Genomic DNA, 27279 nt, shown 5'->3' on the forward strand with positions numbered 1-27279 from the left:
CCAACCGCCTCACTCCCCGGAGACAGAGCGGACCCAGAGCCTTGGGGGCCGGTGGTTGTAAACAGTTTTATTGATGGGGAGGGGGTTGGGGGAGGCAAACTCCAGAGAGGGTCCAGGACTCAGCTGGCCACTCAACTGGCATGCATGGTCAGCTGGAGGTCAAGGGAGAGGTCACAAGGGGACGGGTGGCATGGGACCCTCTGACCACCCTGGGGCCGTATTTACAGTGGGGCCCGCCCGCCTTCCCCGCCCCCCCCCAGACCACCAAGCCCTTTTAGACAGCTGCTGCCAGTATGACTTCTGGGCAGGCCCTCCCGGCCCCCCTGCCCGGAACCCCATCTTGTCTCCCCCTCAAATTCCTAACCGGCACCTTGGAGGCCCCCGGGCCTTTTGGAAGCCCCGGCGCCGGGTCAGCCAACGCCCAGGCCGCTGGGGCCACCACCTCGCACACAGACAGGTACACTGCACGCGTGGCCCACCGCGACACACACACACACACACACGCCGGCAGCAGCCCTCGTGGGCACACACACGCACCTCCCTCCCCTTCCTGGCCCCTTGCACACGAACACGGCATGCACACACACACACACACACCCACACACGCCAGGAGCCTGGGTTGAGGAGGGGCCTGGAAAGGGGCGGGGCGGGGAGGTGGGGTCTGCAGATGCGGCCCCTCCCCCGTTCCACCGCCTCCAAGCCGCGCCCCCCCACCCCACCCCGGCTGACACCCCGAGAACGGAGTTGTGCAATTGGATAGAAATCTGCAAAAGAAACGCCAATTGGAAAACAAACCCAAATCCACGCGCAGAAGGTCAACCTCAAATCCATAGCACATTCCTCCCGCCCTCCCCCACCCCCAAACCGCCTCAGTGTCCCGCGGCCCCGGGCGGGGCGGGGGCGGGGGCGGGGGCGGGGCGGGGGCCGAGCTCGTTGTGCTTCCGTGTGGCCGAGGGGCCCCCCCCACGCGGGCGGGGGCGGGGGTCTTGAGCACCCACTGGAGCTGGGCCGGCTCTCTCGCTCCTGGTTCCCGTGGCTGGCACCGCCGAGGCGTCGGGCCCCGGCCTAGGGCACGGGGGGCGCAGTCCTGTCCGTGCCCCCGTAGGCGAGGAGGTGGGCCAAGTCCGTGCCGGGCCGCACGTGGCGGCCGCGGTGGCGGTCGCCGCCGGGCCGGGCCTCGCCGCTGTTGAACGTGTGCGTGCGGCGCAGGGCTGCGGCCGGCGGGCCGTGCGGGCCGGGCCTCCGCAGGCTGCCCGTGGGCGGCGGGCTCCAGGGCCGCGGGAGGCCGTCGGCGGCGGCGGCGGCGGGGACTGGGTCCGAGGGGCCCGTGGGCGCCGACACGACGCGCCGGCGGTCCGGGCTGGCGTGCGGGGTGAGCGGGAAGTCGCCGTGCGACGCGCGGCCGGGCCGGGCGTAGAGGCGCGCGTCGGGGGCCGGCTCGCCGGGCGCGGGGGCCGCGGGCGGCGGCTCGGGGGCGCGGGCGGGCGCCAGCAGCAGCAGGGACGAGGAGGCGGAGGCCGGGAGCAGGGGGTGGCCGTGCTCCCAGGCGCGCGCGCCCAGGGCGTGCGGGTGCGGCGCGGGCAGGCGCTTCTGCGGCAGCGGCGTCTGCTCGGGCGTGGGCAGCAGCCCCGAGTCCAGGTCGTGGGGGCCGCCCTGCAGCAGCGTGGCCTTGGCCCAGCCGTTCTGCATCAGAGGGGCCAGCAGGGCCTCGGGGGGCCCCCCGGCGCCGCCGACGCCGCCGACGACCACGCCGCCGACGCCGCCGCCCCGGCCCCCGGGGCCCGCCGCCCGGCGCTCGCCCAGCCGGCTGACGCTCAGCACCGCCTCGCCGCCGCCGTGCGCCAGGATGGCTTCCTTGTCCTTGCGGCGCGCCAGCTCGCGCCGCTCGCGGAGGCCCACGTACCAGCCCACGCTGAAGCCGGACACCACGGCGCCCACCACGAAGGCCGCCACCGACGACGTCACCAGCAGGTTCACCGACACCAGCCCGGCGCGCTCCTCTGCCAGGCTGGCCCGCAGGAGTCCTGGCCGGGAGCGCCCGCGTGAGAGGGGCCTCGGGGACCGGCCGGGTGCCCGCCTCCCATAGCCTGGGCCCCTCCCCGCTCTGGCTGTCGGGGCTGGCCTCTCCAGGGGGGTCTGTCCATCTGTCCGTTGGCTTTTTGGGGTCTCTGTGTCTCTTTCAGAGCCCGTCTGCCTGTCTCTTGGGGTCTCCCTGTCTCCTGGGGTCTGTGCGTCCCTCCCCAGGCTGTCCGTCAGCTCGGTGGCCTGTCCCTCCCCTGCCACCCCTCCTGGAAGTGGGACCACTGCCCTTCCAGGGCCCTGACCCCGGCCACCACCCCCAGCCCCCCTATCTGGGCCTGGGCTGCAAAGGGCACTAGGAGAACCCTGGGAGTCCCCAGCTCCCTCCCCTCCCCGCCTCCACATACCTGTGCAGTCCCCTAAGCCTGAGGTGCTAGCCCCCGACACGTCCTGCTCAAAGGTGCCTCTGGCGGGGTAAGAAAGGTGGTCAGCAGAAACCTCTCTCCCAGCCTGATCAGCGGGCGGGTGGGTCACCCTCCCCTACGCCCTCTCCCCCCAGTACCTGGTGCCGGGGCTGAGGAAGACACAGGAGCCATCAGGGGCCCAGCCGCAGTAGGGGTCCTGACTGCCAATACAGTTCCTAGAGTAGACAAGTGACCCAGCGGGCCCGTCAACCACAGCCCCTCACCGGGCAGCGCTGTCACTTCCAGGAGCCCACGTGACAAATCTGCGCTAGAGGCCGCTTCTTCCCCACCTTGTAGATAAGGCTCGGGACAGCTCACGATTGCCCAAGGGGCAGCCCCGCGATGGGAGCCCAGGCGTGGTTACTGCCACAAGGGCGGGCTCAGGGAAGGATTTCTCCATGGTGAGGGCGCACGCTGAGCCCAGGAGCCCACCAGAACTTTACATCTGACCGTGCCCCCCTTTTTAATGACAGGGAGACGGTGGTCTCCCTGGCCCCCAGCGCCTGCTTCTGCTGCTCTTAAAGATGCCAGTCAGATCTCATACCTTCCTCTGCTCACAGCCCTCCAGGGCTCCCACCTCTGAAAGCCCAAGTCTCTGCCCTGCCCCACGGGACCCTGCCCCTGCACGACTGTCCCACTCCCCTCCCTGTCGCCCCCTCCCCCTCACTCACTCTGCTCCAGCCAATCGGGCCTCCTTGCGGGGCCTTTGCTCGGGCTGTGCCCTTGGCCTGGCTCATCGGCCTGGCTCATCGGCTCCGCTCACTGTTCAGTGAGTCAGGAGGCTGCTGGGCCCTGGACTTGACCTTGGCTCTCAGGGCCTCCTGTGCTCATCTCCCCTCGCCTCCCCCTCACCTCCGCAGCCTGCCCCAGGGGCACTCACTTCATGCAACCTGAGTACTGCTGGCAGCGGGCCACGGGGACACGGACCACACAGCGGGGGAAGGCCGCCAGCAGGCCACCCGATGCTGTGTCCAGCTCCAGGCTCAACAGTCGCCGCCCTGCCTCGCCGTCGCCCGACCGTCCGCACCTGCAGGTGAGCAGACTGGTGAGACCGCCCGCCGGGCCCACCTCCCGACCTCTGCCCGCCGGGCCCACCTCCCGACCTCTGCCCGCCGGGCCCACCTCCCGACCTCTGCCCCCGGCACCTGTCTGGCCGGTAGGTCTCAAACTCCTCCAGGAAGACACTGGGCCCAGTGGTGCCCGAGGTGCTGGCGTTGGGCCAGATGAGGAACTTGAGGACGGTGCCCACCTCGGAGCCCAGGAAGACAACGGTGTGGTTGCCCCAGGGGCCAGCACCCACGTCCACAGCCACTCGCGTCAGCTGGTGCCTGGGGCCAGGGTGGGCAGGGGTGAGGCTGGTCCCAGAGTCCCTGAGGTGCCCTGGGCACTTGGAGAGACACCACCCATGCCAGGCAAGGTGGGTGTGGGAACAGGGGTGCCCATCACAGAGGGACAGACCCCCAAGCTGGGCCCCAGCCTGTGCCCGTCTTCCCCTTCACCTCCCGCCCCCGCCCCCCCGTCCCTCGCACGCCGTCCCGGGTCCCTGCCTAGTTCGCTGTCTGGAGGGCCTGGCTGCAGCAGGATCGCTGTCCCCCTTGCCCTCGTGCCCACAGGTGGCCCCATTCTTCCTCTGTACCTGTCACCCCAGCCTGGGCTCTCGTCACCACTCACTGCCCACCGCCCCCCACCGGAACCCCAGCCACGCCTGGGGACTGACCGCATCAGAGTCCGCACGATCCAGGGCGCGTGGCCCAGGGAGGGCACCGCTTCGTCCATCAGGGGATGGGTCTTGACGAAGTTGAGGATCTCATCGGGGAAGGCGCTGGAGGCGTTGTACTGCATGCCGGGGGCCGCACAGCACCCGGGTCTAGGTGGGGAGGAAGTGGAGATCAGGGCGGACTCGCCCATCCCTACACAGGGGCTCTGACTTGCTGGGGGGACTGGCTGCCCTGCCCAAAGGGCCTCAGTTTTCTGCATCTGGAGAATGGGTACAGCCGAACTCAGCCACATAGAACCACCTGGAAGTCCCAGCCCTTCACTCTAGGGTCAGGACCCCACCCGGGCACCTGGCTCAGGATCAAGGGGGCTCTCACCGGGGCCGTGGCACCTGATCCTCCGGCACGGGTGTCCAGATGGACTCGGGGGACTTCTGCTCACGGAAGCGGCCTTCAAACACAGCGGCCACCTGAGTCATGTCAAAGGCGCAGACAGCTGAGCCGGGGATGCTGGGGAGTTAGGTGAGAGATGGCGGTGAGGCTGGTGGAGGGCGCTGCCTTGGACAAGTGTGCCCAAGAGCCTTTGTCCCCGTGAAGCTGTCAGATGTTCCATCCCCAGGGCCAGAGACGCCTCCCCCACCAATACAGTCACTGTTTCCTCAACAGGGCTCAGACTGGACCACAGCCTGGCCTTTCCACAGCCACCCGTGTCCCTCCATGGCCGCCCATCACCACTTGCCTGGACGTCCAGTCTCCCAGAGGTCACTCTTGCCCCCTCGCAACCCATGCCCAGGGGGCTTTTCAAAAATGCATGTCTGACCTTGTCTCTCTTCTGCTCCTCACTCTTCCATGGCTCCCTAGAGCTCTCAGGATACAGTCCAGGCTCCTCTCGGTGGCTCGCCACCTCTCTGCCCTCATATCCCCTATGCTCCCCCGTCCCCCCTCCTCTCCAGCCATGGGGCCTCCATCCTATGGTTTAAACACACCAAACTCACTGCAGCCTCAGGACCTTTGCACATGCTACTCCTACAACTTGGAATGTGTTTCCCTCTCCTGCCATCTCACACCGTTGGTGGCTCGTTCGAATACTCCCTCCTCCAGGAAGCCCTCCCTGACCCCCTCCTCTAAAGGCAGAGGATGAGGACATCCCCCATCTGGACTCTTCTGACCAAGGGGCCATGGAGGGTCAGTAGCTGGCTCTGTCCCACCCCAGCCTGGGGCTGACGCTGCTCGGGAGTCCCAATCTGGCCCAGCCCAGGACCCAGGGAATGTATGACGAATGCGGGAGTCTCCGCTCCTGTCTCCACAGTGCCCCAGTCTGCTCCCCTCGGGGTCCTCTGACCTGTTGCTGGGGGTAGAGAAAACAGCGAGGACCACGGGCCGGCCCCCCAGGCTGACGACACCGGTGACGGCCTGCAGCACGTTGAAGTAGAAGTGGGAGTCCCCGGGCACAGAGCAGTTGAGCCGCGCCTTCAGGAAGGATGTCCACTGCTTCTCCAGCACCCGAGGGGAGCCTCCCAGGTCATTCTTGCACACCCGGGCCACGCGGGACACCACCACCTGGTGTGACAGCAGGCAAAATGGGGGCGTGAGCCCTGTGTCCGCAGGCCGCGCTGGCCATCACCCAGTCCAGGATGGAGAAGTCTGTCGACTCGCAGCGTGACCCCAGACCGTCACCATACTCCTCTGAGCACCGCACTCCCCAGCGGAGACATGGGGACGTCAGAGACGGCCATGGCGCGCGTGGCTGTCCCCATACGCATCTCCCGTGTTTACGGACTGCTCACTGTGCACCAGGGACATAATCTTCATCATCTCCTACATCCCTCCCCAACTCTACAAAGGAGAAGGCTGATATCCCCATTGTATAGATGGGGAAACTGAGGACCAGAGAAAGAGAAGCGACTGGCCCAGCGTCCCACTGGGAGCAAATGGAAGTATTTGCATTTAACTGCCCAGCTGCCTGCACGGCGTGAGGGGTAGGCTAGATGGGTAGGTGGACGGTGGCGGGATGGACGGATGGATGGACTAGCGGACGGGTGGATGGATGGATGGACGAATTTGAAGGCGGTAATGATGGACAGTGAGAAAAATAATGTAGGAGATGATGTGTGTATGGATGGACGGACGGGCGGACGGACGGATGGATGACGGCCGAGTAGATGGGTGGGCAGAATGACACCTGAGTGGATGGAACTTGGCGGGGCTCAGGAACACACAGGGGGGTGAGTAGAAGGTGTCTGAGAAGGAGGGTTCCCAGGCCGATGGACGGACAGCGGGAGAAGGACAGGTAAGTGGTTGAGACGTGGATGGTGGACAGGCGAACAGCACCACCAGGACTGGAACCCAGAGGCGTTACCTGCCTTCAAACCCGTGAGCCTCACCCAGGGCCGTGTGTAACAAGGCCGCTCCGTAAAATGTCTTCCACCCTTGGTGGCCTGGTCCTGGCTGGCGTGGAGGGTCTTGAGGACCAGAGGGGGAGGGTGGAACCTCTTGCCCCAGGTGGGGATTCATGGCTCCGCCTCTGCTCCCCAGAGCCTCCCACCACCAGAGCCTCTCAGCTGCATGCCCCCTACACCGGTGCCTCTTGGGGGTGGGAGAGAGACGCGCTCACCTTCTCCAGGTAGTTAAACTCCATTGCGATCTCCCGGAAGAAGAAGTAGATGTGGCTGGCCCACTCCACCGCGTGGACAAAGTAGGGCTCTGTAGGAGAGGAGGGGTCAGAACCCAGCCCCTGACATGAGAAACAGTTTCTGGGGCTGTGAACACATCAGCTCGGGTGAAGGCTTTTACAGTGAAGGGGGGATATTTGTCGATTACCCAGACAAAATAAAATACTCAAGGATTGGGGTGGGGGTGTTGGGTGTCAGAATCCTAAAATCACTGTGTCTACCCTCCACAAACAGCAACATCTACTATTTTGGTCACCTTCCTCCCTCATGTGTTGAAGAGCTAAGTGCCCGCTAGTAGTTCCATTTCGGCTTCCAAACCACCCATTTCCAGCAAGTTTTACTTTAGATCCAACTGAAAGCTTTCCTCTAGCTTTATCTTCAAAGAGGTCAGTAGGTGCCCAAGATGAGATGGGGGTCCCCTCCCTGTCTCCTCTGGGACTTTTATTCTGGTGGGGGGATTTGATGAACGCCTGCCCCACCTTTGAACCACTTGGAGTCATGTTTCACGGTTCGCAGAGTGGGCCGGTCCCCCAGGCTGCGGTAGATGACAGCATCGATGGCTAAGAAGTCGGTAACTGTGGCGGTGAAGAGCATTCCCTCTGGATGGCCGTGAGTTAGGGGAAGCAGGTGAGAAGTTAGACACCAGGGGCAGGGTGGGTCCAGACTTGATCTTCGAAGATTGAGCCCAGAGCTCAAGGAAGCTCCTGTCCCTTGGCTGAGCCCTGATCCCACCTAAGCCCGAGCCCAGGCTCATCTCCAGCTCCCCCTGCTGAGCCCTGACCTTGGCTGAGTGCTGACGGTGGCCAAGATTCTGTTTCACAGAGTCACCTTCATCAGAACCCAATTCCAAGAGTGGGACACTGGTCAGGGCTGGGGCCCTATCAAATTGTCAGAGCTGGGGCCCTATCAAATTGTCAGAGCTGGGGGCACTCACCAGAGAAGAGGGCAACGTTGGCATGTTTGGGGTCGTAAGGGCAACGGGCCATGCCGCTGATGTTGTCCCCGAGGGGCTGCAGTGTGTCCATCTGTGGGGGGCATGGGGCCTGAGTGATAGAGCTCCTGGCCACCCCGGCAGCACCCCCAACCCGTGAGGAGTCCTGCTTCCACTTGGATGCTGTGACTTGGTCAGCCATGTAATCTAGGGCTTAGTTTACTACTCTGTGAACAGGTCTAAGAATCAAGTTCGGTTAATCCTATAACTGGCTTGTAGCTTAAGTAGCTATGGCTTCCCGGATCTCTTTTGGAAGCCTCCTCTCCAGCTCCCTGTGAGGGGCCGAGGAGGGCATATCCAGCAAGGCTTCCCGTAGGAGGTGACGCGGTCTGGGGAAAGGGCTGGGCCAGCGCAGGGCAGGTGAGCCAAGACCGGGAGGTTGGACCTGGGGCACCAGGGCTCGGAAGGGCGGGGACTCACACTGTAGTTGGCACAGACGGGGTTGAAGGCATTGGAACCGCACACAAAGAGCGTGGATTCGTCCCGAAGAAGCAGCACCTTTACAAAATTTCGACACTCGCCCTGGGGTTGGTTGGGGGGATGGGGAAGACAGAAGCCATGGTGGGCGTGGCCCCGGGTGTGGGCGTGCCCGGCGAAGAGGGCTGAGGGGAGCCTGCGGGGCGGGGCCGGGGATATGGGCGTGGCGAGGACCGGAAGCACATCAGGGGCTGAAATGGGACTGGATCTTCCAAGTGACTGAGGGACCCGCCAAGGCGCCCAAATACTTTGCGTCGGCGGCCACTGAGGGATGGAGTTCCGGCCAGAGCAAGGCTGTGGGCGTGGCCATGCATGAGGACCGCTTGGGGGCGTGGCCAGGCTCCGGGCATAGCCATGGCAACGCGAGGGATCTGGCCTGGGATGATGACAAGGACCACTGCGCATCCGCGAGCCGGGCTGGGGCGTGGCCGGGGGCGTGGCCGGGGGCGTGGCCAGGGCCACTCACCTCCTGCTTGCCTTTCATCCGACACACGTTGATGTCACTGGGGTTGGAGCGCCAGGTCAGTTTCTAGAGCAGAGGGAGTGGTGAGGCGAGCGGGATCCCTGCCGCCCAGTTCTTGCTCCCCGGCACCGGGTCGGGGCCCCTTGCCAGGAGCCTCGAGTGCCGCCCCCACCCCTCCCACCCGGGCGCTCTCCTCACCCGCTGGTACCGCAGCTCCGTGGCCGTGGGGGGCTCCAGCTCCACCCGGTACAGGTTGTCCCTGGGGCAGAGGAGCCGCTAGTGAGGATGGGCGCCTCCAGCCCCCGCCCCCACTCTGCATTCTCCTGGCGGCAGGTGTGTCCCACACGTAACACGCAGGGGTGTGCCAGAGCCTCAGTCACAGGCGACTCTGACGCTGATCACGCCCGCGCGTGCTTGTGGGTGCCATCACGCGCCTCCTCAGGCCCTAAAAGGACCCACAGGTCCTAGCACAACCCACACTCCTTGACACGCCCCATCACGCTGACACGCCCCGTGGCCTTGGGGTCCTACTGCCAACATGATGGACTGTCCGATGCCCTTCATCAGCCACCGGGTGCCCCTCCCACCACCTCTCAGCCTCCTCCAGGCTCTTCCCTCCACCCTCCCCCTGCCCCAGAAACTGCCTTGGTCAAGGTGAAGTCCAGCAGTCATTTCGACGTCCTCCTGCCCCTCACGCACTGCCTCCCTGGCCCAGCCCCCCTTCTTCTCCTAGGAGCTCCTCAGAGACGCAGCTCCCCACCCGCTCCCTTCCTGTGCAGCCTCGTCCACTCTCCCGCCCCTACCCCCGCATCCATGGCAGGACGACACCCACAGTTCTGTCTCCAGCCCGGCCCTCCCCTGAGCTCCAGACTCGGGGGTCCAGCTGATCTTGGAAGTCTCTTTGCAGGGGGCTCCCAAGCGTCTCACACTCAGCTCAGCCACGCTGCACCCAGCTGTCCCCCACACCCGCTCCTGCCTTGTCGATCATCTCTGCTAAGGCTGCCCTGTCCTTCCAGGGGTGAAGGTCACAACTTGGGAGACACTCTCAACTTGCCGCTTCTCCTCGCCTCCCACAAGTCAGCCAGTACTGTCAGTTCTGCCTTTAATGTCTACCAAGAATTTACCAACTTCTCATACACTCCCTGGGCACCACCCTCATCTGACTGGAACCAGGGCAGTCACCATCACCTGGGTGTCCCCCCCCCCCCCATCCCTCGGTCTGTCCTTCCCACAGCAGCCATCAGGAGGTACCCATGAGCACCTGAGTCAGGACCCCCTCCTCTGCCCACAGCCTTCCACGGCTCCCCCCTCACTGGGGTAAAAGCCCTCCCTGAGGCCCATAAGACCCTGCACAACCTGCCCGGTCCCCTCCCCGCCCTCCCCACCTCCCCATCTCTCCCTCCTCCCCATCTCCCCCTCACCCACTCTGCCCTAGCCAATTGGGCCTCGTCAATGTTCTCCCAACATGCCAGGCCAGATCCTGCCCCAGGACCTTTGCACAGATTGTGTTCTCTGCCCCCATTTCTCCCTCTCCCTGAGATGTCCCCGTGGCTGCCTCCTCATCATTCAGGTCTCAACTGAAATGTCACCTTCTTGGAGAAGCCCTGGAGCCCCACATCAGCACCCTCTGTAGAGACCCAGGGAATCCTGACCAAGGAACTGTCTCCACCTCTGGACACACCATAGCGGTCTCCGGGCTGTAACAGGTGGAGTTTGGTCAGCATCCGCTATAAAGTCCCACCCCAAAGGTGCCGATCTGAACTCCAGCCAAACAATACGACCCGACGCGCAAACCTCCCCAAAATGCTGCCGCCGGCCCCCCACACCTCCCCCTGCACACTCTGCCGGACGATTCCTCATACCTGTCCCCGATGAACAGGGTCCTGTTAACGCGCAGGACTCGCTGGATGTGGAGGTCGTCAGGACCCTCTGCGGGGGTCAGGCGTCCCGGCCCGCTGCCCACGAACACGGGGTAGTGGTTCAGGTCTGGGGGAGGGGTGAAGGATGGCTGTGAGCCTGGTCTGGTGAGCCCCTGGGGGAAGTGGCAGCAGACCCAGCTGAGAAGTGAGACCCTCCCTCAGGACTCCGGCTCCCCCGGGACCCCCACTTACAGTCTCTGGGGGCCACGCTAAGTGGCGGCGGCTCCTCGGGGAAGAGGCCGTTGGCTCCCCCCAGTAGCAGCAGTAGGAGCAGTGGGGCCGGGCGAGGAGGGGGCGCTCGCGGGGTCCGCATGGCGAGGTCGGGGCAACGAGAAATGAGACCTGCTGGCGAAGGTCGGGCGGTGAGCGGCGCGGCCTGCACTCCCGCCCCCCGCCGCGAGATGGCGCACGCGAGCCGCCGTGGTCGGGACCTTCCAGCGCCAAAACACTCCCCAGCGGGGTAATAATAAGACCTAACGCCAGCCACGGCAGTAATAGTAACGCCAGCCCTTGTTTAATCATCAGAAGGACTTTCTAGGGGCGCCTGGGTGGCTCAGTCGTTGGGCGTCTGCCTTCGGCTCAGATCCTGATTCCAGGGTCTTGGGATAGAGCCCCGCATCCAGCTCCCTGCGCTGCGGGAAGCCTGCTTCTCCCTCTCCCACTCCCCCTGCTTGTGCTCCCTCTCTCGCTGTCTCTCTCTGTCAAATAAATAAGTAAAATCTTAAAAAAAAAAAAAAAAAAAGACTTTCTGACCACATCGCTGTGAGAGCTCCAGAAACGGTTTCTAACCAAAAGCTAATAAGTACAATATTTAAATGACTTTGAAATGAAATGATATTAAATAATTTTTAAAAAAATCACGATAATGAGAGACACAGCACTTAACCACACGTACTTAAATAATTCAATCTCAAAACAGATATTCAAGAATTCTTACAATTAAATCACAACAATCCTGGGGCGTCTGGGTGACTCGGTCGATTAAGCGACTGACTCTTGATTTCTGCTCAGGTCGTGATACCAGGATGGTGAGTTCTAGCCTGGCAGGGGCTCCCCTGCTCAGCGCTGGAGTTCGCGAGTCCCCCTCCCTCTGCTCCTCCCCGCCACCCCTTGCTTGCTCTATCAAATAAATTAATAAATACATGAAATCTTTTTAAAAAACCACAACAATCTTAAAATGAAAGGCTCAAAAAAATTTTCAGTCTCTCAGAATTTTATAAACCACAATCTGGGAATTGCCATAGTTTCGAATCATAAAATGTTCCAACTGGCCGGGGACCTCAGAGGGGCCTCGGTGAGTCTAACTTCCTTACCAAGTCCAGCCTTTCTGACCTCTGCTGGAATACCTCTGTGACAGGCACCTCACTACCTCTCAAGCGAGCATGCTTTCCGCTCCTGTTCAAGGTATTTGAAGAACCGGCCCGGCTGTGCAGCGTGGAGACTCCCTCCGGGTGACGATCGGTTGGTGGAAGTGTGAGCAGAACTCACCCTCTGGAACCCAGCCCTCCACACCCCTACCAGCGGGGGTGCAGTCTGGAGGTCCTGAGTGAGAAACCTGCAGCCTCGTCCTTCCAGGGAGCCTCAGGCAAGCCCTGTGCCTCAGTTTCCCCGTCTGAGCAGCAGGGACATCGTTATGCCCTGTCTTGGCCTCAGAGCTCCAAGATTCCGAACCCCGGGAGGTGAAGGTGATGTGGGAACTTTGGCCCTGGGGAGCCTGCCTCTGAGGATTCAGGGCCAAAAAACAGGAAGGCCTTGCGTGGACTAGCAGAACTTCCTTTTTATGACCCTGAACTTCCAGGATTTGTGACTCAGCCGATGCCCGGATCCCACGTGTCCATGGGACAGGCCTCTACTTCCTTAAAAGCTTCCTTCCCTGGCTCCTCCCCTGCTCCGCAGCCTCCCATGGCTCCCAGTGACCCCCGTCTGGGTCCCAGTCACTGCATAGCAGTCAAGGCCTCTGCACCCCTCCCCCACGCCCGGTGAGGCCTCCAGCCCACTGGGGCCAACTCCACCCCCAAGCGCTGCCCCCCCCCCCCAGCCTCCTCCCTCACAACACCTGCCTGGGTCATCACAGCCTCTCAGGTGCTCTGCCCTTTTTTTTTTTAATAAACATTTTCTTTTTATATTGTGTTAAATATATATACCATAAATTTACCATCTTAACCATTTTTAAGTGCACAGCTCAGCTGAGCACACTCATACCGTCATGCAAACATTCCCCACTGCCTCCAGAACTTTCCATCTCCCCAAACTGAGACTCTGTCCCCAGGAAGCACAGACTCCCCATCCCCTGCCCCAGCCCCAGCTCCCACCCTCTCCCCTCTGTCTGTGCAGACGGGACTCCTCTGGGGCCCTCCTGCGGGACGGGTCCTTCTGGGTCTGACTCCTCTCCCTGAGCCCAGTGTCCTCGGGGTCCCTCCGTGTCATAGCAGGTATCGGGGTCACTTCCTTTCTAAGCCTGGATCGTATTAATATTTAACGTAAGAACCTTCCAAAACTTCCATTCACTGGCCACACAGGGCTGCACGAGTTCCAATCCCAGATCCGGCATTTACATGCTGTGTGACCCTGGACAGGTTCTGCCTCTGGGCCTCAGTTTCCTCATCTGTAAAATGGGTATGGGAGCAGTCCCGATTTCACAGTCTGGGGCGGGTGATTAGCACAGAACCTGGCCCAGTACAGGTGCTCCGTGAGTGCTGATTATTATGCTCCCTGTGGCTGCCGTTACCATGGTAAGTTCCAGAAGTGGGGGCTGCTTGGTTTCCCGGAATTACTTTGTAGAGTCCCCCACTGGCTCTAGCTCTAGGAGTGGTGTAACAGCCCATTTTACAGATGTGAAAACTGAGGGTCTGATTTGGGGGCTGCGGTCCCGCCGGAGAGAATGCGGCAGCTGGGTCGAACCCAGGGCTCCAGGAGTTTGCTCCTAGGCATTGGGTACCCTAACGACCTCAACACCCTAATGACCACAACAAGATCAATAATCACCCAGCCCCTGCCCTCGACCCTCAACCCCGACAGGCTAATAGTAACTTAATACCAAAGTTCAAGGACGGGCAGACTGAGGCCCCAGGTCAGGATGCAACCTCACAGCTAACTTTTTTCTCCTGTTTTTCTTAACTTTGTGATGCAGCAGCTGCAGGCTGGGAAGGGGCTCATTTGGGCCCTCTGTCCACCTGCCCCACAGATCCATCCAAGGACCCCGGGGATGACCTACACTGGGCTGTTCTTGCCAGGACATGTTTCTCCTATCTGTTCCTTCACTGAAGCACAGCCCCGGTGTCCCCTAACCAAATTATGGGGTGTTGACCTCCCTGTCCCCTCGATGCCCTGTAGCCCAGCTCCCACCTGGTCTCCTGGCCTTCAGTCCTGCCCCTCAGTGTCCTCCTCAAAGGAGCAAAGGAGTCTTTCTAGAACTCAAATCTCACCCTGCTCTAAACCAGGGTCTCTTCCCCTTGACACTGTTGGCATTCAGGGCGACTATTTCCTGGGGGGCCGTCCTGGGTACTGTGGGGTGTTGAGCAACAATCCCTGCCCCCCTCATTTGATGCCAGGAGAATCTCAGTGTGATAACCACAGATGTCCGCAGACATTTATTCCGTGTCCCCTGGGGGGCAAAACCAGCTCCAGCTCCGCTCTGAACCCTTCCATGGCTTCCCACTGTCCTCAAAATGAAGCCCCAGCTTCTCCCCTCATTCTATCACCACCTCTGGACATCTGCACATGCTGTTCCCCCTGCCTGGCCCACCTTCCTCCTGCTCCCAGGAACCTGGTAAACTCATTCTTCTTGGACACCTCCTCCAAGAAGCCTTCCTAGATCAGCCCAGCTGGGCTTCCTCAAGGCTCCCAGGTGCCTGTGTGTCCTCCATTAGTGCCCTGATCATCCTACCTACTAACTGCCTGGCTGTCTGTCTACCCACTGGACTGTAAGCCTCCTGAGTGGGCAGGACAGGGTCCTGGCCACCACTGTGTCCCCAATACCCAGCACAGGGTCCTACATACAGTAGGAGCTCAATAAATAATAAAGGTACCAAACATCAAGCACTTACTATATGCCAGGCACAGTAAAAACTTAAATTAACTCATTTAACCCATACCACACGCCCAAGAGGTGGGTGCTGTTTATTTGTCCCTTCTACAGATGGGGAAACGGAGGCTCAGACATCGACATCATGGATGAGGGGAGCTGAGCTGAAACCTGCTGCAGAACGGAACCCCATGTGCTCTTCCTGGGGAGTCCGGGCCACGTTGGGGCCAACTCACTGTACCTGGCCTCGGTTTACCCCCTGACCTTTAGTAGGCCTCGGCCCCTCCCCCAACCCCCTCAAGACCATCTGTTTCTCTTCATGAGACTCAGCGTGCCTCTGCCAGCCGCCACCCAGCGCCCACCCACCCAGATGAAGCCCCACCACCTGCCCAAGCACCTGGCCCCCGAGAGCCCCCAGCAGGGCCAGCACCAGCACGTGGCCAGCCTGTGCACCCTGCGGAGTGGGGGGGCATTCCTTCACCCACATGTTTGCCTGCCCGTGGAAGGGACGTGCCTCCTGCCTGCGGCCCTGGGGACCCACAGCGGGGACGGTCATAAGGCCACAGAGCGCCAGCCCCCATTCAGGAACCTCAGGCTGCGGCAGGACCTCTCCACAGGAACTCCGACCATCACTCCAACTCGCAGCGCATGGTCCCCTTGTACGGATGAGAAGACTGAGGCAGAGGCAGAAAACCCTCAAAGCCGCCCTACTTGACCTCCTCGGGTCCTCAGGGAGCCCCCGGACCGGACCGGCTTCTCTGCCCCTTAGCTACTGTAGCCTTGACATATGTTCCAGCTTCCTTTTGGAAGACTTCTCCCACCCGGCACTTCGCCAAGTGAGGGTGCTGGGCTACCGTTCGGCCGGGGTCTTCAGCGAACATTTTAGGACCAGCTGGTAAGTTCCAAACAACAGACAAAACGTAAATCTTGTCGGGGTTTTCACCGGATGGGTGCGAACTTCTGGACCAGGCAAGTCAGGCCTGACTCGCAGCTGAGGCTCCCACCCCCAGCAGTGCCTCATCGGTCACCCCGGTCACCCCTGCCTCAGCCGATGGCTCAGGTCCTACCTGGGAGTCCTCCCCAGCTCCCCCCAGCCTCATTCCCTCGCCCTCGCGCCCAACGCCAGCAAGTCCCGTGGGCTCTGACTTTAAGTTCACCCAGAATTCTCACTCCTGTCCAGTCCCTTCCTGATCAGCCCCCATCGTCTCCCGCGCGGACCCGCACAGTCCCCTCCGCCCTGGTCCCAGGCTCCTGCCTTCATCCCCGCCGCCAATGCCACCGTCTGTCTTCCCCATAGTGGCCAGCAGAGGGCGCCCGTGAGCAGTTGCGTCCGGTGGGCTCTCCTCTGCCCACAGCCCTCCAGGGCTCCCACCTCCCTGGGGGAAATCTTCCTCCCTGCTGCCCCACAAGACCCTGCACGACCCGTCGCCAGCCCCCGCCCCACCCTCCCCTCCTCCCCATCGTCCCCTCGCCCACTCTGCTCCAGCCACACGGGCGCCCTCCAACAGGGCAGGTGCGGTCCAGCCCCGGGGCCCCAGGGAAGGAAAACCCCATCTGACCTTCTTCCTCCAGCCCCCGCTGCCGCCACGGCCTCAGTGACAGCCCCTCCAGCCCGACCCCCTGTACGCCACGCACCCCTAGGCCCCTCCCCACCCAGTCTCACACTCTCAAAGGGTCCAAATTAGATCCTTTGCTCCTCTGAATGTGCTTCTCAGACCAGAAGCATCCGCCTCACTTGCAACCCTTAGAAATGCAGACCCTGTGGGGCGCCCCGGGGGGAGGCCGGGGGTGTGTGTGCTCAGACGGTAGAACAGAGGCCTTGGCTCAGGTCATGGTCTCTAGGTCCTGGGATCCAGCCCCACGTCCAGCCAGCTAGGTGGGGGGTCTGCTTCTTCCTCTCCCTCTGACTCTCCCCCTGCTCTGTGCTCTCTCACTCTCTCAAATGCATAAATAAAATCTTAAAAAAGAAATAAAAAAAAAGAAATGCAGAGCCCCAAGCCCCGCCCCAGACCGGCCAAACCAGAGGCTGCCGGTAAGTAAGATCTCCCAGGGATCGGCGTGCACAATAAACTTTGTGCATGGGTACCCCCAAATAAAACTATCGCCCACAAATCAGCCTGTTCAGAGCCCATCCGCCGCCCCCCACGGAGGGCGAGCCCTGTGGCAGCGGCCTGTGAGGCCCAGGTCTGCGAGGCGTCTTGGTGCAGCCCTGGTGCTCCATGACGGCTTGTTGTAAGTGAATGAACCAAGCGCCGGCAACAGGAGCGGAGTCGGGATCTGCTCTCCTCCCTGGTTCCCCTTGGCCCGCGTCCATGCTGTGTGGGTCCCCCCGCGCGAGTCCACAGGCCCCGACGTCCACCGCGCGTAACAGCCTCTGCGCAGTCACACGTACCCATAGTTGCAACCACCATGCATGCGTGTGCCCCAGCCGCGGCGGGCCGCCTACGCCAGTGTGCACACGCCCGTGTGTCAGAGTTCACACACCCATCCCCCCGTGAAGCCGCTGCCTGCCACCCCCACCCCCTGATGGCTTTCCGGCCATCACACGGTTTCCGAGGACCTCAATCAACCCACGGTGGGCCCCAGGCTGGCCAACCCCCGGGTCTGATCTTGTTGGTGGGTTAGGGAAATGGAGACCCAGAACGCGGGCTGGGCGGACAACACTGTTAGCTCCCCGCAAACGGCGGGGTCTCCAGCAGTGCCCGCCCAGGTTCAAATCCCGGCTCTGCCCTCTGACGGTCCCCTCCCCGTGAGGGCCTTGGCTGTCCCACCTGTAAGCAGCAGGTTAGGACCCATCCCAGCCGACCGTGCAATGAGAGGACATGGTGTGGACCAGCGCCGGCCCACGGAAACCCGCGCCCACACGTGTCCCCTTCCATTTCCGGGCGGCCACACTCAGAAGGGGAAATTCATTCTAATAATGTGCTTTATTTAACCCAATAGATCCAAAATACTGTTATTTCCCCCAGTAACCAATGTTAAAATGATTAACGAGACATCTCGACGTGCCGTTTTCCGCATTTAATCTTCGGAATCTGGTATAGGTTTTGCATTTAGAGTACAGGTCGACTCAGGCCAGCCACACATGGTGCGACCGTCACACGTGGCCGGTGGCTGCCGCTGGTGACAGCCCAGCTCCAGAAATAAGCCTGCAGCTAGGGAGGATTCGCCCACCCTCTCTGCCTCAGCAAGGAAGTTCTACTTTCGATCAACCTTAAATTCCTCTTGCTTCCAGAGGCTCCCAGAAGCTAAAAGCCTGGGGGCTGCAGTTTTGGTCCCTCCGCGGGCCTGGGCATTTCCTGCTCAGACTTTTGAGAATTTGGGCTTGAAGGGAAATGCCACCCTCCCATCTGATCCCCCTCCCCCCAAGCAAATCTTCACAAGCTCAGCCCACACCATGGTCAAAGGCCTGTGATCGCTCCCTAGTACCCCACAGAAGAAAGAGCCCATTTCTGTGCGCTGACATTTAAGGATTCCCTCCCACCCTGGGAATGGCCTTAACCTTCACTTACCCTCATCTCCTGCCAGGCATGCCCTGAATTTACCAGTCAGGTCTTTGCTCAGACTGTCCCCTCTGCCAGGGGGACAGCTTCAGCTTTCTCAAGGCCCAGCTGCTCCCCAGAACCCCCCTCCAATCACCCAGACATAGTCACCTTGCTTTTGCTCCTTGAAGCCCCCCAGCCAACTCCTGCTCGCCGTCTATATCAGCTCCATGTGTGGATGTCCCCTACTCCAAGAAGTCCTCCTTGACTGCCCTGGCTGAACATCATTGTCCCAGGGCTCCCCCAGCCACCACCCCCACCAACCTGGGAGCCTCTGGGTCCAGCTTGGGCTCCCTCTACCCTACAGGGGAGCTACGCATTCACTCCTTAGATGAGCAATTATTGTGTGCCTGCTGGATGCACTGTTCCAGGCACAGGGACACAGCAGTGACCAAGACAGTGGCAAAGCCCTGTCCTTGCAGGGTCCCCACTCCACAGGGGAGACAGGGGGGTACACATGTTACCAAAGGACGGTAAGAATGGCAGGGGTTGGCAAAGGGGCTGCTCAGGTCCGGGGTTGGGGGACCCCTTGCGGTGGGACAGTCCAGCTGCGGCCTGGGGCTTGAGGGGGGGAACAGCGTTGAAGGTGTGGGGAAGGGGGCGGGGATAATGGCCTGGGGGCTGGAACTGTTCCAGGAGCAGCAGGAAGGTCCCAGTGGGTAGAGGGAGGTGCAGGCCCTATTTTGAGAGGGGGCCCCCGGGATTAGCGCCCTCTCTCCAGACCAGACACGGCACCTCCATTTTCTCCTCTGTAAATTAAGGCACCACACCAGGACCAGGTAGGCAGGGGTTTGCTTGACATGTGATGGCCTCACTGGGTGGCCTTGGGCCGGCAGCTTGCCCTCTCTGGGTCCCTCTGGGACACCACAGGGGACTCAGTGACTCTGGGTCAGGCTCGGAGCCCCTGTTTCTCCATCTGCTGCAGCCTGGAGGGGGCAGGATGTGCGTTTCCAGTTCCATAGAAGGAGCTGCTGTCCGCCTGCCGGCCCCAGGATTCCAGCTCCGGGGCCCGGTGTCCCCGGGGGGATCGAGTAACCCAGCCCGGCAGCCGGGCCCCTGTGCCTTCCAGGTCTAGTTACCAGCTCTGCTTACAGCTGCCTCCTCCAGCTGCCTCAGTCGCCCCCTGTGGCCGCCCCGTTGGGCTTCGGGGCTGTCTAGGAACTTGGCAGAGCAGCCAGAGGGAGTCCCTGTGGCCCGGGCCGGGCCGTGGAGGGGCTGGGGAGAGAGGCCCCCTCTCCCTGCAAAGGCTGCCGGACGCCGGTTAACTCATCCCTGGCCAGCCTGGGGTGGGGTGGTGGGGTGCAGCAGCTCCCCCTATGCCCATCGGGGCCACAAAGGTACCTCCAGGGTGCACAGTAGATGCTCCAAGAATCCCAGTCCGAGAGTGTCCCCCTGGACCCGAACAGCCCCTACTTGCAAAAGAGCGCAAGGATGTGTTTGGTCCAGACATTCCGGGGACCTACTGTGCTCCAGGATGGCAAGAGGGTCGGCTGCCAGAGCTGGGCGTTCTGCAAACCCTCAGTTCGCGCTGAGCGTCTCTTTCGGAGGCGCCTCCACGGTGCTCAAGAGTTCCCGAGCCTCCCTCCCTCTGTGCGGCCCACGCCGCCCAGCAGAGCAGGGATTTAAGCTAAGACGTCAAGAAACCCCGTGCGGGGCCCCAGGATTCGCATGTCTGGACTCATTTCCTGCCCACCCCAACCCAGCGAGGTGGAGACCAGCACCAGCATCTCTGCATCGCTGTGGAAAAAGAGGCCCAGAGACGTGAAGCCGCCTGCCCTAGATCACACAGCACAGAAGCATGCGGCTGAGTCGGAACCCAGGCCGCTGGGTTCCACTGCCTCTCCCCAAGTGCCCGCGAGGCGCCATCTGTTTACAAGGCTGCCCAGCCCGAAATGCACGTTTGTGGATAAGCAAGCGGAGAGCCAGAGAGAGGCTCTCCTGTCCCCAGGCCACTGGGAGAGCCAGCCAGGGTGGGGAACAGGTGGAAGAGACAGGACCTCAGGTGGGGCCACAGCAGCCCCCAGGGCTCCAGGCCCAGACGGGGGTTGGGGGGGGGCTCCTGGGTAATTAATTTTAATCACTGTTTGGAAATTGGGCCGCCAGGAGGCAAGTCGGAAGCAGCAACTTGTAATTAGGAACGGGGAAGGGGGGGCTGCTTTCTCCACGATGCAGCGACCATTCTGAGAAAATTAAAGTGTCATTTATACCCAGCGGGTAATTAGAGGGCCTGGGAGGGGGCCGCCCAAGGGGGCTGGGGGCTCCTGGGGAATCCAGAGTGGGGCTGGGGCTGCGGGGTGGATACCCCCAGATTCCCAAGTGGGGAATTCTGCGTAGGCCTGAGGGGCAGACAGACCCTGTCCTCAGCCCCAAGTTGAAGGGAATGCAGAGGAGTTGGGCCCTGCTCTTGGGGCTCAGTTTTGGGGGACGGAGGGGAGTAAGGCTTGGCTCTAGTGGGTTCCACTTTAGGGAGAACAAAGAGATATGGTTCTTCCCCTTGGGGTCCAAAAAGGTGGTGACCCAGGTCCTCCTTTCTTGGGATTCTGGGAGCCCTCCTCTCCCGCAGGTTGATCCCTCCACCCAGATTCCTCCAGTCACTCTACCCCTCCACCAGCGGCCCTGTGTGAGAAGCCACAGGGATCCCCAAGTGGGACAGGACCAGAAGGGCAGATCGGCAAGAGGACACCACTAAGAGATGCTGGGCGGGAAGCAGGCAGGGCTGTGCTAAGTGTTGCTGGGAACGGAAGATCTGGCAAGTGAACTTAAAGAAGACAAAGGCGGTATATAGGTCCTGGGGGATGGCCCTGGGGTCAGAGTGGACCACAAGTCCTGGTGAGTCAGGGCTCAGGAATGGCAGAGATGCTGGCAGAGTGACGTGGGCCCTGGGGGATGGGGCGTGAGAACTGTGCATCAATGGAGAAAAGATAGTGAGGGCCAGAGGACCTTGTTTTCTGGGTGACCTCAGGGAATTTGCTACCCCTATCTGTGCCTCATTTCTCCCCAGAGCCGGAGGCTCAGACCTTCAAAGGGAAAATGAGAGCAAACACTCAGGGGGCATTTATTGCATTCCAAGCCCTGTGCTGTGGGCCTTACCGAAAGGACGAGTAGGGTAGTTGGGAGGCATTCTTCTTAACATTTAATGGTTGAAGAAACAGGCCCAGAGTGGGTGAGTGACAGGCCCAAGTTTGCACAGCTAGGAAATGACCAAGCTGGAACTTGAACCCAGGCCGTATGGTCTGGACACTACACTCACAACCATAGTCCTCCCTATGACTTAGAGAAAGGAGCCCTGTTTCTCTCCACATCATTCTGTAAGCAAGTCCCAAATCTACTCCATCCCCAACTTCTTTCCCCTCTCCCGCCTCAGCTAGGTCGGCCCCCATCATCGCTCATTTGGACCCGCACGGAGGCCTCCGCCCTGGTCTCCCAGCTCTGGCCCTTTCTGCCTGCAGGCTGTCCTCCCTACAGCAGCCAGAAGAGGGCTGTGAGCCCGGGGTCAGGTGCTGCCGCCTTGGCCCACAGCCCTCTGGGGTTCAAGCCTCACTGGGGGCAAAAATCCAGGTCTTCCTCTCAGACCCCCAAGGCCCTGCAAGACCGGCTCCTCCTTTCCTCTCTCTCCCTCACTCACTCTGCTCCAGCCATGCAGGCCTCCAAAGCACCCAATGCACTCGGCAGGGTCCTGCCCCAGGGCCTTTGCACTGCCCATACCCTTTTCCTAGAATGCTCTTCCTCCAGATACCCGCATGACTAGCTTCATCCCATTTCCCAGGTCTCAGCTCAGACGCCACCTCCTTAGAGACGCTCTTTGACACCATCAGCTAAAACAGCCCTACCCTCCTCAGCTACACAGCCTCGGAAACCTTATTATACTTGTGTTATTTTATTTCTCTAGTTGGTATCTGTGTCCCCACCTGGCTGTGAGTTCAACAAAGGCAGGGCCCAGTCTGCCTTGGTTATTGCTGGGCACCCAGCATCTGGCACCTAGTCGAGAGACACTTATTAAATTATCCGTCGTCTCACAAAATGAGAGCAAAGACCACACAGCTCCAAAGGAGATCAGGTCCAGGAGCCACAAAGTTTCTGCTTCTCAAAGTTACTCCTTTTTCCAGAGTAAGAAAAAAGCAGGACTATGCCCAACATGTTAACTGTATCCTCTTCTTTAAACATTCAGCCCTACGGGAGAGAGAATGGCATCTGTGCTTTACAAATGGATAAACTGAGTCTCAAAGGGGGGCACGACTATGTGAGTGAATGAGCAAAAACAGGGACTCAAACCCAGGTAAGTCTGATCCAAGTGGGCAACCTCTAAGGGCAATCGTTCAGAGAGGCTGTCTCAACTGCCCAGGGCCTCTGACTCCTTGGCCTCTGGGAAAGGAAGAAGGTTCTAAAACTATCAAAACATGTAGCCCCCCCCCACCGCGAACTCCTACTCATCCATCATTGCCCCAGCTTCGATGCCCCTCCTCCGTTCATCTCCTCTGATGGTTGGGCAGAGACCAACCTTCCCCAGTCCCATTTGCTCTGTGCACGTGGGCTCTGACTCCATGTAGCAGAGGGGGCCACTGTCCGCGTGTTTCCCCTTCTCCAGCCTGGAAGCACCCTGAGGGCCAACTAGGGACCGGAACAAAAGCCTTTTCTCTGGGATCCCAGTGTCACCCAGCATGGGGTTGGCCTCCGGGGGGCCACTAGGAGCTTTTGTTGAGTGATTGATGTCCTTAGCTGCCCTGGACCAGATCTCCCCTAGGGCCCCCCTGGGAACCCATATTCCTCTTCTGGGCTCCAGCAGTTGGGAAGTTCTCCCCTAGGTCCGCTCTTGCAAGGCAGGCTCAGCCCGGGGCCAGCATGCATCCTGGGAAATGTAGTCCTCACTGGCCTGGGCCTCCCTCCCAGCAGGCCCTGGGGCGGCCACCAGTGAAGGGCCGGTGAGGGGCTGGTGGGGCACCGTATCCCTGCCCAAAGGAATGGAAGAGGGGTCTCCGGCCTCCCAAGTCACGTCTGTGGCACATTCCAATGCCTGCCACTTTACATGGACATCCCCAAAGGCCAGGTGACGAAAGACCGTGATAATGAGAGCACGTGGCTCAGGTCCAGACCCATCAGGCCACACGCTGAACCCTGGCTCTGGCGGGCCAAACCTGATGTCCGGGGTGGTGGTGGGGGGCGGTCTGCAGCCGCTCCTGGGTAATTCAACCACAGGACGTGGGGCAGGTGGCTGGGGCCTGGGTCTGAGGCTGCCTGGAGCCTCAATTTCCCTACTTCTGCTAAATGAGGCCACACTCACAGTCAGCCCTTGTCACTGCTGGGTCTTAGAAGAATCAGTCTGAGAATCCCCGGCCCCTCAAATGGCTTAGAGTTTCAGAATCACAGTATCTTAAACTTTATAGTTCAAAAAACCCCACAGTACCTGGAAATTTAGAGGATCACCAGGGCCTAGACCAGCGTCAGGATTATTTTTGCAGGATTCTGGAAAGATGGTTATTGACCTCACTTGCCTGCCTCCTGGGACAGGCAACTCACTACCACTCCAAGTAGCTCACTGGGTGTCCAGGGGCCTGTCTCTTGGTAACTATCCTTCCTTCGGGCTGCTCAAGGTCTAAAATGTCACCCATTCCCTCCCCTGCTCTAAAACCTTCTGTGGCTCCTAACTGCCCTTGGGATAAAGTCCAAGCTCAACTTGACATTCCTGGCCCCTATCCAGTTCTCAGGCCTCACTGCTTATTATCTCCCACCCTTAAAATAGTCCAGCCTCTCAGGGCCCCCCCCACACACCCTGCCCTCTTGCCATTCCTCTACCTTGAATCCCTGACCCCCTCTTCTGGCATCATCCTTCCCATCCCCCAAGTTCAATGCCAGCACCCTCTCCTCCAGACAGTCTTTCTGACCTGACCCTGGCCGAGGCCTCCCAGGACCCCCATCACCTTCGGACAAAGGGCCCGGCAGGCAGGACAGGCCACACCCCAGGGTCAGCTAGGGATACCGCCTTCCCAGGAGACGGGAGCGACCGGCGTGTCCTTCAGCCTCCAGGGACCCAGCTCACCTGTCCTGCGGGCTGACGTCAGGGTCACCTTTCCAAGGACAGTTTGATTTCTATCTAGGTCCAGCCCCAGCAACTACTGTCTCAAGCCCCGGGCAGCCCCTGCAGATGACTCCAGCACCTTCCTTGCCGGGTGGACACACGCAGACCCCAAACCTACAGGAGGAGGGGCCCCTCCCACATAAGCCATACCCCCCCGCTGGAGGAGACACCGTCTCACCTCAAAGCAGAGGAGGCGAGGGGACCCTGAGGATGCGCGGGGGCTCAGACCCCGCAGACGGGAGGCAGGGACTGGAGGCAGAGCGGAGAGGTGCAAGTCCGGGGCATCCTTGTGTCCCTTCCCTTTGACTCATCTCCCTTCACTCAGGCCCAGAACCCAAAGAGCACCTCCTGGGGAGATGGCAGCCCAGAGAGGGCTAGACACCTGTCTGAGGTCACACAGCTGTGCTCTTCCTCTTAGCCCCAGCTTTTTCCTCTACACTGAACTTTTTCTTTTGGAGAGGGCTGGGGGCACTGGAAACTCCAGGTCTCGACTGCCACGTAGCTCAGGGTGGACAGGGCATGGGGGTCTCAGGAAACCTCTGGGGGGGCTCCTGGGTTTCAGCTCCTGTGGCAAGTCCTTTCTCCCTTGACCCTGTCTAGCAACCGCAGGAGAGGAGAGGCCTGGCTTCCCTCTTTGCCCCCTCTGCCTATTTCTTGAGACAGTTTCCCCATCTACTTTTGGGAACAGGCCAGTTCATGTGGCATTTGAATAAAGCTTTTTTTTTTTTTTTTAAAGATTTTATTTATTTATTTGAGAGAGAGAGAGAGAGAGAGCATGAGAGGGGAGAAGGTCAGAGGGAGAAGCAGACTCCCCATGGAGCTGGGAGCCCAAAGCTGGACTCGATCCCTGGACTCCAGGATCATGACCTAAGCCGAAGGCAGGTGCTTAACCGACTGAGCCACCCAGGCGCCCTGAGTGAAGCTTTTGCCAGGCGGTCACCTACCCAGTATTCAAGGGATCTCCTGTGGGCCATAGTGACCTCCCAGCCAACTTCCCAGAGAGTTTAAGACCCCCTCCAGTAGGGCCCTTACCCCACCCGGGAGCCCAGGCGGCTCCCCACACGCTGTACTCATTCTAAACAGGGTTTAGAACAATTGCCCAGACACATCCCCAAGTTCACCCCTGAAGGAAACCCACAGCGTCTACTAGGATGTGGGAGAGAGGCTGGGTGGGGGGCGCCATGGAGGGGATGCTTCAGCCAGCGGACTCCCTGAGAAGCTGAGAGAACCCAGAGAAACATGAAGAAATGCAATTTTGTAAATGCGGTAGTGGGGGGTGGGGAGGGTCTCTTCTGTGGGTCCAGCCCTTGGCCACACTCCCACGTTCCTCCTTAAGCCCAAACCCAGTTCCCCAAAGCTTGAAGGCCTCTTCCTCTAACTCCAAGCCTCAGTTCCTCTCCAGTCTTCAGGTCAAAGATGACAACCTCGATGGGGCGGGGGGGCACGAAGGGGCGGGGAGGGTGACCCTGACGCCAAAGACCTCAGCCAGAGAGGGCCAAGCAGGGGCTGAGGGTTTGGGAACCGCCTCCAGCCCCAGGACTCTTGCAAATACTCCCAGCTCCAGCATCTACCCGTCCAGGGCAGGGGCTGGGGGGTGGTTCCTACAGCAGCGCCCCCTCTGGGAGGTGCCCTAAACTCTGAGGGCGCCCGCAGGCGGGGAGCAGGGCGGAGAGGGGGGGCACGTGACCCCCGCCCCAGGGACCAATCAGCGCCCGCAGGAGGGGGGCCACACTGGGCGCCCCCCACCTCTCCCGGCGCGCTCGGAGAAAGACGCTTTCTTTGTCCCTTTGTCAGCTCTTGGGGGGCCCCGAACCCCCAGGCCCCCACTGCAACGGGGGGATCCGGAGCGGCTCGCTCTCTCCCCTCACTGCGGCCCCTCCCCCGCGGCCCCGGGCCCTGGACTCTTTCTGGGCCGGGCGTGCGGCAGGAGAGGGCTCAGGGGCGCCCTAGGTGCGGCGGCTGGACCGCGGAGTGGGGTGGAGGGGCCTCACAGGGCCAGGACCACCGCACCGGTCCCGGGTCCGCCTCGACTTAGCTCTCGGGGCTCCGCCCCCCAGCACCACTCCCCACCCCCGGCCAGCAGGCCCCTGCGGGCCCTGAACCCCCCACCTGGGCCCAAATCCAGCTCCCCAGCGGCGCAGCCGCGAGCCCCGTTATTGTGCCTCCCACGGCCCCCCCGGACAAAGTCTCCACCCGCTGCGGTGCCGACAGAACCCCCATTATAGCTCCACATACAGGCCCCCAGGCAACAATCCAGGCCCCCCCAGCTGCGGTGCCATTAGACTCCCCCCATTATGGTGTTTCATTCAGCGCCCCAGGCCCAAATCCAGCCCCTTCAAAGCGCTGCTCCTGGACCCCCCACTACACCGTTCCACACAGTGCCCCCCCCCAAATCCAGCCCCCTCCCCAGCTGCGTCGCTGACAGATCCTCCCGCGACAGCGCTCCACAAACCCCCTCGCTGGCCAAATCCATCCCCCTCCCGGCGGCGGGGCCCTCAGGCCCCCATCCTAGCGCCCGACCGGGCCGCCCCAGCGGACGATTCAGCCCCCCAGCTGCGTGCCGACAGACACCCCGGGACTGCGCCGCCCCCAGCCCCCTCCCGCAGACGCCCCGGGGCGCTTACCTCGGAGCCGCCGCGCCGCGAGTGCGCGGGAGGGAGCGCGAGGGCGGGAGGGCGCGGGCGGGGGGGGGCTCCGTGCGCGCACCTGTCCCGGCCGGGCCGGCTCAGCCGGGCATCCCGCGCGGGGAGGGGGCTGGGGGCGCGCGCTCTCCCCGCCCCCGGCCCGCGGCGCCTCGCTGGGGGAGGGGGCTCAGCCCCGGCCCCCGGCGCGCTGGCGTCGGCTCCGGGGGGGGCGCTGCGCGGCGGCCGGACCCGGGGCGCGCCGCGGCCGCATCTCCTCCGCCCGCCGCGGCCGCCGC

The 27279-nt window shown here is 61.5% G+C and overlaps 1 protein-coding gene across 5 annotated transcripts; it reads right to left on the reverse strand.

Annotated features, from left to right (window-relative positions):
* Window positions 1-47: 47 nt before the first annotated feature.
* Window positions 48-27279, reverse strand: SEMA6B (semaphorin 6B). Of its 5 annotated transcripts, none has more exons than XM_032306828.1 (17): window positions 26984-27279; window positions 10913-11062; window positions 10664-10787; window positions 9000-9060; window positions 8805-8867; window positions 8282-8383; window positions 7805-7895; window positions 7350-7469; window positions 6813-6901; window positions 5541-5758; window positions 4577-4708; window positions 4201-4350; window positions 3629-3811; window positions 3364-3510; window positions 2582-2659; window positions 2427-2485; window positions 48-2024 (listed from the first exon to the last, which is right to left on the reverse strand). In XM_032306828.1, exons 2-17 carry the CDS (start codon window positions 11031-11033, stop codon window positions 1066-1068), a joined length of 2697 nt encoding a protein of 898 aa, XP_032162719.1. In that variant the 5' UTR covers window positions 11034-11062; window positions 26984-27279; the 3' UTR covers window positions 48-1065. The 5 variants fall into 5 exon arrangements, with proteins under 5 accessions (XP_032162719.1, XP_032162727.1, XP_032162737.1 ...); XM_032306836.1 differs by having other exon boundaries at window positions 10913-11065; XM_032306846.1 differs by lacking the exon at window positions 26984-27279 and adding an exon at window positions 12209-12544.

This window comes from Mustela erminea, chromosome 1 (genome assembly GCF_009829155.1).
Source record: "Mustela erminea isolate mMusErm1 chromosome 1, mMusErm1.Pri, whole genome shotgun sequence".
NCBI classification, from domain to species: Eukaryota; Metazoa; Chordata; class Mammalia; order Carnivora; family Mustelidae; genus Mustela; species Mustela erminea.

What these genes read in the sequence shown, in the direction of transcription:
- SEMA6B (XM_032306828.1), bottom strand. Translation starts at nt 11,033, where the DNA reads ATGCGGACCCCGCGAGCGCCCCCTCCTCGCCCGGCCCCACTGCTCCTA. An exon ending in CGGAGCTGCGGTACCAGCGG is followed by an intron (nt 8,868 to 8,999) that starts GTGAGGAGAGCG and finishes CCTCTGCTCTAG; the next exon opens with AAACTGACCTGGCGCTCCAA. An exon ending in AGTTTAACTACCTGGAGAAG is followed by an intron (nt 5,759 to 6,812) that starts GTGAGCGCGTCT and finishes CTGTCACACCAG; the next exon opens with GTGGTGGTGTCCCGCGTGGC.